This window comes from Oncorhynchus mykiss, chromosome 24 (assembly GCF_057628025.1).
Source record: "Oncorhynchus mykiss isolate SJ-2025 chromosome 24, ASM5762802v1, whole genome shotgun sequence".
Classification (NCBI taxonomy): domain Eukaryota; kingdom Metazoa; phylum Chordata; class Actinopteri; order Salmoniformes; family Salmonidae; genus Oncorhynchus; species Oncorhynchus mykiss.
In genome coordinates this window covers 46,413,719-46,431,082 of record NC_143045.1, presented here as the reverse complement: position 1 = coordinate 46,431,082, position 17,364 = coordinate 46,413,719, and the positions used below count along the sequence as shown (strand labels likewise).

The following is a 17,364-nucleotide window of genomic DNA, read 5'->3' as shown; positions in this document are numbered from 1 at the left end:
TTTTATAAACTCTTGTGAAAGGGGCGTTCCATGACGCCGACATAATATCTGTGCTCACTGTGATTACTGACTGGTTAAAACTTTTATATGAAAAATAATTCTCATTTAGAAGGCTAACATCACATTTCATCTTCTCACAAATAGTTTCATATTCAATCATATAAGTTCCACGACATTTAGATGTAAATTTGATAACTGGGAAATATAAACATTAAGAGATACAGTTACGTCACAAAGCAACAACTGATCTGACATAATTGTTCTTTCAGTGCCCATGGATTCCAACCATTTTGGTGGGAGGAATCTCCTTGTAAGAAAGGAGTTTCTTTCCCCTCCTCCTGCAAAGTCCAAAGGCAGAGTTCCTACAAAGTATTTACGACCGTCATAAAATGGCCAACTCCATCCCTTCTCCCCCTCTGCGGGAGAGAGCGCTGTAGAGTTGACCCACTGTAACCTGATCCTTCAGATCCTCACAGGAGATCATGACAGGGCCTGTCAGTCTGAACACTGTCTGGTAACACTGAGTCTGTCAGTCTGAACACTGTCTGGTAACACTGAGTCTATCAATCTGAACACTGTCTGGTAACACTGAGTCTATCAATCTGAACACTGTCTGGTAACACTAAGTCTATCAGTCTGAACACTGTCTGGTAACACTGAGTCTATCAGTCTGAACACTGTCTGGTAACACTGAGTCTATCAATCTGAACACTGTCTGGTAACACTGAGTCTATCAGTCTGAACACTGTCTGGTAACACTGAGTCTATCAATCTGAACACTGTCTGGTAACACTGAGTCTATCAATCTGAACACTGTCTGGTAACACTAAGTCTATCAGTCTGAACACTGTCTGGTAACACTGAGTCTGTCAGTCTGAACACTGTCTGGTAACACTGAGTCTATCAATCTGAACACTGTCTGGTAACACTGAGTCTATCCGTCTGAACACTGTCTGGTAACACTGAGTCTATCAATCTGAACACTGTCTGGTAACACTGAGTCTATCAATCTGAACACTGTCTGGTAACACTGAGTCTATCAATCTGAACACTGTCTGGTAACACTGAGTCTATCAATCTGAACACTGTCTGGTAACACTAAGTCTATCAGTCTGAACACTGTCTGGTAACACTGAGTCTGTCAGTCTGAACACTGTCTGGTAACACTGAGTCTATCAATCTGAACACTGTCTGGTAACACTGAGTCTATCAGTCTGAACACTGTCTGGTAACACTGAGTCTATCAGTCTGAACACTGTCTGGTAACACTGAGTCTATCAATCTGAACACTGTCTGGTAACACTGAGTCTATCAGTCTGAACACTGTCTGGTAACACTGAGTCTATCAGTCTGAACACTGTCTGGTAACACTGAGTCTATCCGTCTGAACACTGTCTGGTAACACTGACCCTGTCAGTCAGGGCGCTGTAGAGCTGACCCACTGTAACCTGATCCTTCAGATCTTCACAGGAGAGTCATGACAACTGATTTGATGTTTACTGTGATGAATAATACTGATTGATGTTCATAGTATGCCTTTTAAATAATCCCCTCATTATAATGATATCCCCGTCATTATTCATATTAGTGTCTGTAGTGTAAATATCTCAATTTCAACACATCTATCCATCATTCTGTATTAGTGTATGTAGTGTAAATATCTCAATTTCAACACATCTATCCATCATTCTGTATTAGTGTATGTAGTGTAAATATCTCAATTTCAACACATCTATCCATCATTCTGTATTAGTGTCTGTAGGGTAAATATCTCAATTTCAACACATCTATCCATCATTCTGTATTAGTGTCTGTAGGGTAAATATCTCAATTTCAACACATCTATCATCATTCTGTATAAAGATAGAAGAGCTAGCAGCAGTTATAGTGTGACACCATATTTCCTGGGGTTTCTAAGGTTGACTGTGTGTGTGTGTTTCCGTCCACAGAGCCCAGGGACGCCCCATCTGAGGTGAAAGCTTCCAGCATTTCCTCTAAGGAAATTAAGGTCACTTGGAGACAGATCAACCCTGGTCCTGGGAGACCACGGGGATACGAGGTGAGTGTGTGTGTGCCTATCTGTGTGTATGACTGTGTGTGTGTGTGTGTGTGTGTGTGTGTGTGTGTGTGTGTGCATTCGTGCACGTTTGTGTGCATGTACTATTTTCTCAAATATTTTTAGATTTCACCTCTTTACTAAATACTAGGATAAAGGAAACAGTCATTGGAAAGAACCCAACTCGTCCTTTCCCTCAGGTGAGCTACAGGAAGGACAGTGAGCAGGAGGAGTCAGGGAAGAAGAAGAAGACAGCAGGTAACGAGACATCTATGGTGCTGACAGGGTTGGAGGGGAACAGTGTGTACGTCATCACAGTCAGAGGCTTCAACAGTATCGGCCAGGGCCCTGCATCAACCGCTAACACCGCCAAGACCAAGAAAGATCGTGAGTACAGTAACTCATACACTATCAACTCACACACTAGCAACTCACACACTACCAGCCAGCCCACCTAGCTCTGCACAGACCAGGAAAGACAGTGAGTACACCCCTCATACCAGCCATACTGTATGTAAATACATTCACTCATACCAGCCATACTGTATGTAAATACATTCCCTCATACCAGCCATACTGTATGTAAATACATTCCCTCATACCAGCCATACTGTATAAAGAGACATTCACTTCTTTGATATATCTGTATATGCAAATCAAATTCCTGGTACATGTAAATGTACTTGACAATTAAAGGTGATTCTGATGCTGATTCTGATATGGAGACATTTTCTCATTCGATATGTTAACATCTTGGCCATGTTCTGTTGTAATCTCCACCCGGCACAGCCAAAAGAGTACTGGCCACCCCTCATAGCCTGGTTCCTCTCTAGGTTTTTTCCTAAGTTCTGGCCTTTCTAGGGAGTTTGTCCTAGCCACCGTGCTTCTACACCTGCATTGCTTGCTTCTTGGGGTTTTTGGCTGGGTTTCTGTACAGCACTTTTTGACATCAGCTGATGTAAGAAGGGCTTTATAAATACATTTGATTGATTGATTACTGTTAGACATATTATATTTTATTGTGCACGCAAGAAACAGAAATGTACCACAATAGACCAAATAGATTATAACTCCCTGTGCTTGTATTTAGTTGTATTGTTAATTGATCTCTGTGCTTTCTAATCAGCTCCAGTCCAGCCTCCAGCCAACCTCATGTGGATTCAGGAAGGAACTAACGTGTCTCTAAACTGGGAGCCGGTCAAGTCTAAAGACAACGAGTCAGATGTCATAGGATACAAGGTACGCCCACCTTACAATACTCTACAACCGTCTCAGCTCATTCTCATCCTATCTAGGAGCCGGTGTCCTGGCTCAATCATCATCCTATCTAGGAGCCGGTGTCCTGGCTCAATAATCATCCTATCTAGGAGCCGGTGTCCTGGCTCAATACTCATCCTATCTAGGAGCCGGTGTCCTGGCTCAATACTCATCCTATCTAGGAGCCGGTGTCCTGGCTCAATACTCATCCTATCTAGGAGCCGGTGTCCTGGCTCATTACTCATCCTATCTAGGAGCCGGTGTCCTGGCTCAATACTCATCCTGACCTGGTGTCCTGGCTCAATGTCCATCCTGACCTGGTGCCCTGGCTCAATATCCATCCTTACCTGGTGTCCTGGCTCAATATCCATCCTGACCTGGTGTCCTGGCTCAATTCCCACCTTGACCTGGTGTCCTGGCTCAATGCCCATCCTGACTTTTTGTCTTTGCTCAATGCCCATCCTGGCCTGGTGTCCTGGCTCAATATCCATCCTGGCCTGGTGTCCTGGCACAATATCCACCCTGACCTGGTGTCCTGGCTCAATTCCCACCTTGACCTGGTGTCCTGGCTCAATGCCCACCTTGACCTGGTGTCCTGGCTCAATGCCCATCCTGACTTTTTGTCTTTGCTCAATGCCCATCCTGACCGGGTGTCCTGGCTCAATTCCCATCCTGACTTTGTGTCTTTGCTCAATGCCCATCCTGGCCTGGTGTCCTGGCTCAATATCCATCCTGGCCTGGTGTCCTGGCACAATATCCACCCTAGCCCGGTGTCCTGGCTCAATATCCATCCTGGCCCAGTGTCCTGGCTCAATATCCATCCTGGCCCAGTGTCCTGGCTCAATATTCATCCTGACCTGGTGTCCTGGCTCAATGCCAATCCTGACCCGTTGTCCTGGCTAAATTCAAAATCTGACCATTTTACTATTATGGCCTCCTAATCATCCCCAGCTAACTCATCCAACCATACTGTATATAGTCTCTTAATCACCCCCAGCTAACTCATCCAATAATACTATCATATTGTATTATAAACAAAACAATAGGTTTTAAGTGAGAAGTATGCATTGGTCTGAAGCACTACAATGCCTACTCCACCCATGCTCTACCAAGGTTTTTCCAGCACACAGCTTTGACCTACTACAGTAGCCATGTTGGTCTATTGTACTTCAAACTATGTGAAGGCAGGTTGCTTAAGATTCAAACCTTCTCAAACTGACTACATCCATATGAAAAACTTTCCAAAGATAAATATATCTAGCTAGCCTGCTTCTTTGTAGCTTGCTTCTCATCTGACTGGTGTTAGCTAGCTAGCTACAGCTGCTAGCCTGCTACTAGATAGCTGCTGTTGTGCAGCAACCGAGTTGCTGGTCTCGGTTTTAGAAAAGGTAGCGCATTGTTTGTTCTTAATGGACATAAATTAGCATATGAGAGTGATAAATTACACATACTGTGGGGTGGCAGGTAGCCTAGTGGTTAGAGTATTGGGCAAGAAACTGAAAAGTCGCTGGATTGAATCCCTGAGCTGACGCGGTAAAAATGTGTCATTCAGTCCCTGAGCAAAGCAGTTATCCCACTGTTCCCCAGTAGGCTGAAATTGTAAATAATAATTTGTAACTGACTTGCCTAATTAAACAAAGGTTGCATTTGATACTTTTTTATAGTCTCAGTTTAATCCAACGTCTAGAATTTCAGCTAACGTTAGGTTGGCCTAGTAAATACTCTGAGAACTCAATTGATAACTACCATTTAAAAAATCGGTGTGTTTTTCTCGGTAATGACTGGACCTCATGATGAGAGGTGGAGAGTTTGTTGTGTGCTTCCAATCATGCTGATTTGACATTGGTGTCAAATTGGATTAGATTTGATGGTAGGGAGATTTTTATTTATTAACCGTAGCTTCAACCAATGCCATACTATTGGCCCTAGCTTCAACCAATGCCATATTATTGGTCACAGGTTCAACCAATGCCATACTATTAGCCCTAGCTTCAACCAATGACATATTATTGGCCCTAGCTTCAACCAATGCCATACTATTGGCCCTAGCTTCAACCAATGCCATATTATTTACCCTAGATTCAACCAATGCCGTAGCTTCAACCAATGCCATACTATTGGCCCTAGCTTCAACTAATGACATACTATTGGCCCTAGCTTCAACTAACCTGGAGCGGCAGGTAGCCTAGTGTTGGACTAGTAACCAAAATGTTGCAAGATTAAATCCCCGAGCTGACAAGGAAAAAAATATGTTGTTCGGCTCCTGAACAAGGCAGTTAACCCACTGTTCCTAGGCCGTCATTGAAAATAAGAATTTGTTCTTAACTGACTTGCCTACTTAAAAATAAAGGTTAAATAAAATACCATAATAATAGCACTAGCTTCAACCAATGCCATGCTATTAGCCATAGCTTCAACCAATGCCATACGATTGGCACAATTTTCAATCAATGCCTTAATATTGGCCCAAGATTCAACCAATACCCTAGCTTCAACCAATGTCCCAGCTTCAACCAATGCCCTACTATTGGCCCAAGTTTCAAACAATGCTATGCTATTGCCATAGATTCAACCAATGCAATCCTATTGACCCTAGCTTCAACCAATGCCCTACTATTGGCCCTAGCTTCAACCAATAGCCTAGCATCAACCAATGCCCTTCTATTGGCCCTAGAGCTTCAACCAGTGCCATACTATTGGCCCTACCTTCAACCAATGCCAAACCATTAGCACTAGCTTCCACCAATGCCATAATATTACCCCAGCTTCTACCAATGCCATACTATTAGCCCTAGCTACAACAATGCCATAACATTAGCCCTAGCTACAGCCAATTCCCTACTATTGGCCCAAGCTTCAACCAATACCCTAGCTTCAACCAACGCCCTAGCTTCAACCAATGCAATCCTATTGGCCCTAGCTTCAACCAATGCCCTAGCTTCAACCAATGCCCTTCTATTGGCCCTAGCTTCAACCAATGCCATACCATTAGCCCTAGCTTCAACCAATGCCCTAGCTACAACCAATTCCCTACTATGGGCCCAAGCTTCAACCAATGCCCTACTATTAGCTCTAGCTTGAACCAATGACCTAGCTTCAACCAATGCCATACTATTAGCCCTAGCTTCAACCAATGCCCTACTATTGCCCCTAGAACTTCAACCAATGCCATAGTGGCCCTACCTTCAAACAATGCCATACCATTAGCCCTAGCTTCCACCAATGCCATATTATTGGCCCAAGCTTCAACCAATGCCATGCTATTGCCTTAGATTCAACCAATGCTATCCTATTGGCCCTAGCTTCAACCAATGCCATACCATTAGCCCTAGCTTCAACCTATGCCCTACCTTCAACCAATGCCCTACTATTGCCCCTAGCTTCAACCAATGCAATCCTATTGGCCCTAGCTTCAACCAATGCACTATCTTCAAACAATGCCCTTCTATTGGCCCTAGCTTCAACCAATGCTCTAGCTTCAACCAATGCCTTACTATTAGCCCTAGCTTCAACCAATGCAATCCTATTGGCCCTAGCTTCAACCAATGCCCTAGCTTCAACCAATGTCCTTCTATTGGCCCTAGCTTCAACCAATGCCATACCATTACCCCAGCTTCCACCAATCTCATACCATTAGCCCTAGCTTCAACAAATTCCCTACTATTGGCCCAAGCTTCAACCAATACCCTAGTTTCAACCAATGCTCTACTATTAGCTCTAGCTTGAAGCAATGACCTATCTTCAACCAATGCCATACTATTAGCCATAGCGTCCACCAATGCCATATTATTTGCCCAAGCTTCAACCAAAGCCTTGCTATTGCCCTAGCTTCAACCAATGCCATACCATTAGCCCTAGCTTCAACCAATGCAATTATATTGGCCATAGCTTCAACCAATGCCCTAGCTTCAACAAATGCCTTACTATTAGCCCTAGCTTCAACCAATGCAATCCTATTGGCCCTAGCTTCAACCAATGCTCTAGCTTCAACCAATGCCCTTCTTTTGGCACTAGCTTCAACCAATGCTATTTTATTAGCCCTACTTTCAACCAGTGCCAAACTATTGGCCCTAGCTTCAACCAATGCCGTACTGTTGTGGGCGCTATCGCCTCCACAATAATATAGCCACCTAATCAACCCCAGCTTACTCATCCAACCCCTCTCATCTTCCCTGCTACTTTTCCTTTCATTGTTGCTGTAAACGAGAATGTGTTGTCAACTTCTCAGTCATCTTACCTGGTACAATACACCTTATACATAAACTATCCAGACACAGACAATCTGCCTTTAGCCAACACCATTACCACTCTGGAGCCAGTAACCACAGGCCCAGCACACGTTTATGTATTATTAGTTCTGGCAGAGTGACCCACTGAATTAACATAGCTAACATGTATACAACAATAGGAAGGCTATTGAAACTGAAACATTGTGTATGTGGCTGCAGGAATAAGACAGTGTCTGTAGAAACATAGCGGTTGGCTTTTCTTTCTCTGTTATCTTGTGTAATGTATTCTCCTCGTGATGGAACCAAGGTTATATTCACAACTGGAGATGTTGTGCTCAACTCTTATACAGATAGGAGTCGTCAAACTCAGAAGAAATAGACGTTCTTTACTCACAAATAAAGTCATTCATTTAGATATGTGATATCAGCAGTCTCAACCATATTGTTGTTTGTGTCCAACTGGAGGGGTTATTGGGTCAGGGGGGGTTATTGGGTCAGGAGGGGTTATTGGGTCAGGAGGGGTTATTGGGTCAGGAGGGGTTATTGGGTAAGGAGGGGTGCGTCCTGCTCGAGGGGTTATTGGGTCAGGAGGGGTTATTGGGTCAGGAGGGGTTATTGGGTCAGGAGGGGTTAATGGGTCAGGAGGGATTATTGGGTCAGGAGGGGTTATTGGGGTTATTGGGTCAGGAGGGGTGCGTCCTGCTCGAGGGGTTATTGGGTCAGGAGGGGTTATTGGGTCAGGAGGGATTATTGGGTCAGGAGGGATTATTGGGTCAGGAGGGGTTATTGGGTCAGGAGGGGTTAATGGGTCAGGAGGGGTGTGTCCTACTGGAGGGGTTATTGGGTCAGGAGGGGTGTGTCCTGCTGGAGGGTTTTTTGGGTCAGGAGGGGTTATTGGGACAGGAGGGGTGTGTCCAACATTGATAATTATTTGATTAATTAATTACCTGATTTATTGATTGATGAATTGGTTAATTGATTGATTGTTTGTTTGCGTGTCCGACCACAGGTGTCGAGTGGGCTTGAGATGAGCTTGTCCACCGTTGATTAATTGATTTATTTATTGTCCTGCTACAGGTGTTATTGAGCCAGGAGGGGCGTGTCCACCATCAGGTAATGAGGACCATCACCCCCTCGGCTGTCCTCTCTCTCCCTGAGGGGGGCACATACATCATTGAGGTGCGGGCGGTGAGTGAGGGGGGAGAGGGAGCAACCAGCTCCCAGGTCAGAGTACTCACCTCTTCAGGTAAGACAGACACTGAGCCCAAATCAAACTAATGTGCTTCTGTAATTACTAGCGTGTTTCAATTGGTCAAATACAGTCACAGCATGGCTATTGGAGGACTGGAACCTACTGTTACTTCCAGGTCACCTTAAATATACAGTATATACAGTGTATTCAAAAAGTATTCAGACCCATTTAAATTTTTCAGCATTTTGTTTTACTCATTAATCGACACACAATACCCCATAATGGGAAATTGTAGCAAATTTATTCTACAAAAAAACTGGAACAATAATACCTTATTTAGATATGTATTCAGACTCTTTGCAATGAATTTAGCTCAGGTGCATCCTATTTCCATTGATCATCCTTGAGATGTTTCTATAACTTGATTGTCCACCTATGGTAAATTCAAATGATTGGACATGATTTGGAAAGGCACACATCTGTCTACTGTATATATGTTTCTCATTGTCTGAGAGTCCTTTAGGTGCCTTTTGGAAAACTCCAAGCTGGCTGTTATGTGGCTTTAACTGAGGAGTGGCTTCCATCTGGCCACTCTGCCATAAATACCTGCTTGGTGGAATGTTGCAGAGATGGTTGTCCTTCTGGAAAGTTCTACCATATCCACAGAGGAATTCTGGAGCTCTGTCAGTGACCATTGGGTTCTTGGTCACCTCCCTGACCAAGGCCTTTTCTACCCCCATTGCTCAGTTTGGCCGGGCAGCCAGCTCTAGGAAGAGTATTGGTGGTTCCAAACTTCTTCCATTTAAGAATGATGGAGACCACTGTGTTCTTGGGGACCTTCAATGCTGCAGAAATTTTTTGGAGCCCTTCCCCAGATCTGTGCCTCGACACAATCCTGTCTCGGAGCTCTACGAGTCTCATTTTCATGTCTACTCCCTCTCCTCCTCTCTGCTCTCATTGTCGCCAGTTTACTTATTGCTACACACACCTGTCACCATCGTTACGAGCTCCTGCACCTCATGAGACTCACCTGGACTCCATCACTTCTATGATTACCTCTCCTGTATCTGTCACTCCCTTTGGTTCTTTCCCCAGCCAGTATTAGTTGTGTTTCTCATCCGGACGCTACTCTTGTTTTGTATTGTTCCATGTTTTTTGTATTATTAAATTCACCCCTGTGTTTGATTCCTGACGCCCAGCGTCTGCGTTACAGAATACAGCCTCAAAAAATGGAAGCAACAGGGATTTTTTAAATAATTTATTTTTAGCTGGTGACGTCGGGTACAAGGGCCACTGTCGAAGCAACCAGGGATGCCTCACCTGGATAGTCAGGTTCTCAAGCCTTGGTTGGCTCATCAGGCTTCCATTGTCAATGCAACTGGGGATACCTCAGCCATCCCATCAGGCTTCCAAGCCTCAGCTGGTTCGTCAGTCTCCCGCAACTCAGCCTGTTCGTCAGGCTCCCGCGCCTAAGCCGGTTTGTCAGGCTACCGCAGCCGGTTCATCCGGCTCCCGTGCCTCAGCAGGTTCGTCAGGCTCCCGCAACTCAGCCGGTTCCACTAGTTCCCGTTCCTCAGCCGGGTTTACAGGTTCCCGCGCCTCAGCTGGCTCTTCAGGTTCCCATGCCTCAGCTGGCTCTTCAGATTCCCGCGCCTCAGCTGGCTCTTCAGGTTCCCGCGCCTCAGCTGGCTCTTCAGGATCCCGCGCCTCATCAGAGGTGACCGTCCTGCTCCTGGTCATTGGGACCGTTCCTCTGGTAGGCGTCCTGCAGCCTGAGCCACGCATCAGGGAGGGGGTACTGTCATGTCTACTCCCTCTCCTCCTCTCTGCTCTCATTGTCACCAGTTTACTTATTGCTACACACACCTGTCACCATCGTTACGCGCTCCTGCGCCTCATGAGACTCACCTGGACTCCATCACTTCTATGATTAACTCTCCTGTATCTGTCACTCCCTTTGGTTCTTTCCCCAGCCAGTATTAGTTGTGTTTCTCATCCAGACGCTACTCTTGTTTTGTATTGTTCCATGTTTTCTGTATTATTAAATCCACCCCCTGTTCTTGATTCTTGACTCGCAGCGTCTACGTTACACTCATATCAATGGGTCTGAATTTTAAAATTTGCTATTTTCTATGTTTTCGCTTTGTCATTTCGGGGTATTGTGTGTTGATTGATGAGGAAAAACAGTTATTAAAACAGTTTTAGAATAAGGCTGTAACATAACAAAATGTGGAAAATGTCAAGGGGTTTGAATATTTTCAGAATTAACTGTATGTATAAATTACTTCCAGGCAGACTGAAACACCCGACGAGGGATAATAAACTGACTGGAACACCAGGCTAGGATTCATAAAGAGACTGGACCACCATACAAGGGCAAATAAATAGACAGTCTGGAACACCAGACTAGAGCTTATGAATAAGACTGGAACACCAGGCTACGACTAATAAACAGACTGGAACACCAGACTAGGATTAATAAACAGACTGGAACACCTGGCTAGGATCAATAAACAGACTGGAACACCAGACTAGGATTAATAAACAGACTGAAACACCAGGCTAGGACTCATAAACAGACTGACTGGAATATTATCTCTACTAGATCCTGTTTCTCCCCCTCCCCTGTTTCTCCTCTTCCCCTGTTTTTCCTCCCCTGTTCTTCCTCCTCTGTTTCTCCTCCTCCCCTGTTCTCCTCCCCTATTTTTCTCATCCCCTGTTTCTCCTCCCCTGTTTCTCCTGCTCCCCTGTTTCTACTCCTCCCCTATTTTCTCCTCCCCTGTTTTCTCCATCCCCTGTTTCTCCTCCCCTATTTTTCTCCTACCCTGTTTCTCCTCCTCCCCTGTTTCTCCTCCCCTATTTTTCTCCTCCCCTGTTTCTCCTCCTCCCCTGTTTCTCCTCCTCCCCTGTTTCTTCTCCTCCCCTGTTTCTCCTCCCCTATTTTCTCCTCCCCTGTTTCTCCTCCCCTGTTTCTCCTCCTCCTCTGTTTCTCCTCCTCCCCTATTTTCCTCCTCCCCTGTTTCTCCTCCTCCCCTATTTTTATCCTCCCCTGTTTCTCCACCCCTGTTTCTCCTCCCCTTTTCTTCTCCTACCCTGTTTCTCCTCCTCCCCTGTTACTCCTCCCCAATTTTTTCCTCCCCTGTTTCTCCTCCTCCCCTGTTTCTCCTCCCCTATTTTTTCTCCTCCCCTGTCTCTCCTCCCCTGTTTCTCCTCCTCCCCTGTTTCTCCTCCTCCCCTGTTTCTCTTCCTCCCCTGTTTCTCCTCCTACCCTGTTCTTCCTCCCCTGTTTCTCCTCCCCTATTTTTCTCCTCCTCTGTTTCTCCTCCCCTGTTTCTCTTCCTCCCCTGTTTCTCCTCCTACCCTGTTCCTCCTCCCCTATTTTTCTTCTCCTCTGTTTCTCCTCCCCTGTTTCTCCTCCTCCCCTATTTCTCCTCCTCCCCTGTTTCTACTCCCCTGTTTTTCTCCTCCCCTGTTTCTCCTCCTCCCCTATTTTTCTCCTCCCCTGTTTCTCTTCCTCCCCTGTTTCTCCTTCTCCCCAATTTTCTCCTCCCCTGTTTCTCCTCCTCCCCTGTTTCGTCTCCCCTGTTTCTCCTCCTCCCCTGTTTCTCCTCCTCCCCTATTTCTCCTCCCCTATTTTCCCCTCCCCTGTTTCTCCTCCTCCCCTGTTTCTCCTCCCCTGTTTCTCCTCCCCTATTTTTCTCCTCCCCTGTTTCTCCTCCTCCCCTGTTTCTCCTCCCCTATTTTCCTCCTCCCCTGTTTCTCCTCCTCCCCTAACCCTAACCACTAACCCCTTACCCATAACCCTAACCCAAACCTAACTCCTAACCCTAATCACTAACCCCTTACCCTAACCCTAATTCTAAACCTTACGCTGAACCTAACTCCTAACCCTAATCACTAACCCCTTACCCTAACCCTAATCACTAACCCCTTATTCTAACCACTAACCCCTTACCCTAACCCTAATCACTAACCCCTTACCCTAACCCTAATTCTAAACCTTACGCTGAACCTAACTCCTAACCCTAATCACTAACCCCTTACCCTAACCCTAATCACTAACCCCTTATTCTAACCACTAACCCCTTACCCTAACCCTAATCACTAACCCCTTACCCTAACCCTAATTCTAAACCTTACGCTGAACCTAACCCCTAAGCTTAAAATAGCCTATGTCCTCTTGGGGAATTAGGAAATGTCCCCACGAGGGAGACTTTTCCTTGCACAGCTAAGTTAGTCTCAAACAAGACAAATGTTAAGTTTACCATAATTTGTAGAAACACAAGTAACAAGCTTTTTAGTCCAAACACATAAACGTGCATTTGATTATTTCTCTGCCAGACGAATGATTCATTTCTGCAATTTCAAAGCCCCTGAGAGTTAATGTCAACAATTAGCATACTTCAAACTACTGTGGGTGCTTGCGAATTATTTTAGATTAAATTGTGTCTGTGAGAAGAAACCAGTCCTTACAAAAATGATTTTCTGTTTATCGGAAATGTTTGGATTTATTATAGCACAGGCCTGCCTGCCTGTCATACCTTGTTATTACCTTCGCCTGCTGTCTACTTAGTCTTGTTGTTTAACTAGCCAGTTGTCTAATTAGTCTGTTGCGCTGTCTAATTAGCCTGCTGTCCAATTAGTACGTTGTCTAATTGGTCTGTTGCCCAATTAGTCTGTTTTCTAATTAGTCTGTTGTCTAATTAGTCTGTTTTCTAAATAGTCTGTTGTTTAATTAGTCAGCTGTTTAATTATTTTGCTGTCTAATTAATCTGCTGTCTAATTAATCTGCTGTCTAATTAGTCTGTTGTCTAATTAATCTCCTGTCGAATTAATCTGCTGTCTAATTAGTCTGTTGTCTAATTAATCTGCTGTCTAATTATTCTGTTGTCTAATTAATCTGCTGTCTAGTCTGTTGTCTAATTAATCTGCTGTCTAGTCTGTTTTCTAATTAGTCTGCTGTCTAGTCTGTTTTCTAATTAGTCTGCTGTCTAATTAATCTGCTGTCTAGTCTGTTTTCTAATTAGTCAGCTGTCTAATTAATCTGCTGTCTAGTCTGTTTTCTAATTAGTCAGCTGTCTAATTAATCTGCTGTCTAGTCTGTTTTCTAATTAATCTGCTGTCTAGTCTGCTGTCTAATTAGTCAAACTGAATATACTGCAGCTCTGTAATGCTGTTAGTCCAAGCTTGATGTGCAAATTGTAGGTCTAATTGTTACATTTTATAAAATCATGAAACTTGGTACACATCATTTCACTTCACTGATGGCATTATAGTGAATCGGAGCAATCTTCAATTTGGATCAGGGTTGGAGTCAATTCCATTTAAATTCCAGTCAGTTCGGAAAGTACACTGACATTCCAATTCCAAATCTCTTCAATGCTTTTTAACATTTTTGGAATTGGAATTTTGGTTATTTTCTGAATTGACTGGAATTGAAATTGAATTTACCCCAACTCGGGTCTGGATTCCAGGCTACATGTTGTCTGTTGCTCCCCAACCCTGGTATGGACTCTCTAATGACTAGATGTTCTCTCTCCCTGTCTACCCCCACCCCCCAATCCCCCCTGTCTACCCCATCCCTCTATCCTTGTGTCTATCCCCATCTCCCTGTCTACCCCATCCCTCTATCCCTGTGTCTATCCCCATCTCCCTGTCTACCCCCACCCCATCTCCCTGTCTACCCCATCCCTCTATCCCTGTGTCTATCCCCATCCCCATCTCCCTGTCTACCCCCATCCCCATCTCCCTGTCTACCCCATCCTCATCTCTCCATCGCTCCACCCCTGTCTTCCATCCCTCCATCCCCCATCTCCCTGTCTACCCCAATTGCCCCCATTCCTCCGCCCCTGTTTCCTCACTCCTTCATTCTCCCTGTCCCCCTCGTCTTCCCGTCCCTCCACCCCTCCATCCCTCTAACCCAGGTGTCCGAGCGAAGAGTGGCCAGTGTTCGGTTCACAGCCTGCTACCGTGGGGCCTGCCATGGACTACTGCTATGCTCCTCTCCGTTCCTCTGGTGCCTTCAGCTTCCTGGTGAGGCCTACACAGAGAGACCTCCTCCCTCGCTCCTCCATCCCGCCATCCTCCTATACATGGAGGGACCTCTTTCATCCCTCCCTTCCTCAGACGGTCTGTTTTCTCTGACCTTATCCATAAGCCAACCAGGCCTGGGGCCTGCCGAGGACATCCATTTTTGACACCAACAAAACAATGGATGGTCAAAAAATAACATTAATTTATTTTATTTAAGTATACATTTTTCAGGAGCTGAACTAAACATTATTTGTGAAAACATGTTTTTTTTGCACTTTTTTCCCAACATTACTTGTGTTGTACTGTAACTGTACATTGTTGTGGAAATACTTTTTGTTTAATAATTTAAGGGCACCCCAAATGGCACCCTATTCCCTATATAGTGCCCTATGGGCCTGGTCAAAAGTAGTGCACTATGTAGGGAATAGGGTGCCATTTGGGAAGCATTTTACTTTAACTTTATGGGCCGTTGTTTTCTTACCTGACTGGCCTCTAACTGCTTCCAGGCGGCCAAAGCCATAAGGCTCTACAGAGTGTGAACAATTCCCTGAAAGCTGCTGCTGAGGCAGTTTGGCTGTCTCTGTCCGACTGTCTGGCTGTCTGTAAGGCTGTAATACTGTGATCAGCCTGATTCAGTCTCTCTTCTCATTAGTTATCTGTATCCATGTAGTCCTTGGCTGCCTAACAAGCAGCAGCTCAGTCAAGATCAATGTTTCCTTATTCATACAGAGTGAAGTGAAAGAATAAACATGTTTTATAGTACCCAAGAAATGTTACTACTCCCAGACTAGCTTTTTGTACATTGTGTTACCTTTAGAAACAAAACAAAAAAGTGAGTGGTGTGTGTTTCAGCTAGGTCACAGTTTCTGTTTTTCTGATAGCAAAGAGCAATGCTTTTCAGCACATGTGTTGGACTGCTGGATTTATCAGAGGTAAGGTGAGGCAGGTATACCTGTCCTCACCTGTAGTGCCCAAACACATCTTTAGACAAAGACTTGATAAGTCTGTGGAGACTCATTGGTGTCAGTACAAATAAATGTGATGTATATTTTTTAAATGGTTGTCTGTCTATTTTTCAATTACCTTTATTTAACTAGGCAAGTCAGTTAAAGAACAAATTCTTATTTTCAATGACGGCCTAGGAACAGTGGGTTAACTGCCTGTTCAGGGGCAGAACGACAAATTTGTACCTTGTCAGCTCGGGGGTTTAAACTTGCAACCTTCCGGTTACTAGTCCAACGCTCTAACCACTACGCTACCCTGCAGCTATCTGTCTTCACTATATATGTTTTTAACTGGTTGCCTGTCTTAGGGCGGTATACCAAATATTTTGCTAAACCAGTATTGATGCACGGATCGGTTTGGGTTTTTACTTCACCTTCTATAATGGTATTTGAATGTTTGGTTTGTTAAACGCTGTGTGTAACATCCATTTTTAGAGTTTACATGCTACTTGAGTCATCCCTCTCCGCTCTCTCTCCATGCTGCTTTCCAAACACAGCTAGCCCCGCCACTTGTCACTCTAGGAGCACAATTGTTGTCGTTTGACCAAGAGACACATGCGTTCAGTCTGCATGATCAATGCAGCACATGCAACAATGTTGATGACAACGGTGTGTCCACTTTCCAAGTGTTCCATAACCACACTATTAGTGTTATGGTGAGTGAATGAGGACCCAAAAGCGAACTAACTTAAACAGAGCTTCTTTAATGACCAAACATAGGTAGGCTCAGATAGACCGGCAGATTCCGACAGGACAGGACAAGGTTACAGCAAACATGACGATAGTCTGGCTCAGGCATGAAACACAAACAAGAATCCGACAAGGACAGGAACAGAAACAGAGAGAGATATAGGGACCTAATCAGAGGGAAAAAGGGAACAGGTGGGAAACGGGGTGAATGGGTAGTTAGAGGAGACAAGGAACAGCTGGGAGAAAGCGGGGGAGAAAAGGTAACCTAACAACGACCAGCAGAGGGAGACAGGGTGAAGGGAAAGGACAGAGACAAGACACAACATGACAATTAGTTTGTGTTTCCAGCAAACAGCTGGTTTCTTAGCAATTTTAGCTAAATTGTGTTTGCTGCTAATGCTAATCCCTAGTTAGCTTGCTTGTTTAATAAATGTACTGAGTCAGAGCAGACGTAGCTAGCTAATACAGCCTGATACCAGTGCTGGTCTAGGCCTATATCAGCATGTTGTTTGTACAACAGTATCTTCTAAATCAAAGAGAAATAGAATAAGCGTGAATATGTTGATTATAGGGTTTCCTAGGAAACACTGACCATCCCTTTTTTCCTAACATGTCACAATAACTCCTCCCTGGAATTTTCATTCATTGTCATGTCAAACACTGTATTCAAAGTGCCCACTATTATATATATTATAAGTATAGAATTAGAATAATCATTCTATTTCCATGATTCAGACAGTTCACCCAAGTGTTTTGTTCTAAATCGCAAGTCAAATCGCAATTGCAACATTTGGTTAAAAATAAGGCCTCATTTCCTTGCCCATATCATGTAGCCATAACTGGCAATGTGTAAATGATCTCAAATGAGTACAGGAAGTGCAGAAATAGTTGGAAATGCAGGAA

General features: G+C 44.5%; 1 protein-coding gene across 1 annotated transcript in view; it reads left to right on the top strand.

Annotated features, from left to right (window-relative positions):
* Positions 1 to 15,824, top strand: part of cntn5 (contactin 5) — a 559,219-nt gene extending 543,395 nt beyond the window's left edge. Inside the window, exons 20-24 of the mRNA XM_090219183.1 lie at positions 1,950 to 2,059; positions 2,257 to 2,443; positions 3,183 to 3,295; positions 8,620 to 8,788; positions 14,659 to 15,824. Of these exons, the coding sequence (XP_090075309.1) occupies positions 1,950 to 2,059; positions 2,257 to 2,443; positions 3,183 to 3,295; positions 8,620 to 8,788; positions 14,659 to 14,771 (692 nt within the window). The 3' untranslated portion in view covers positions 14,772 to 15,824. The remainder of the gene's footprint in view (positions 1 to 1,949; positions 2,060 to 2,256; positions 2,444 to 3,182; positions 3,296 to 8,619; positions 8,789 to 14,658) is intronic.
* Positions 15,825 to 17,364: the final 1,540 nt, after the last annotated feature.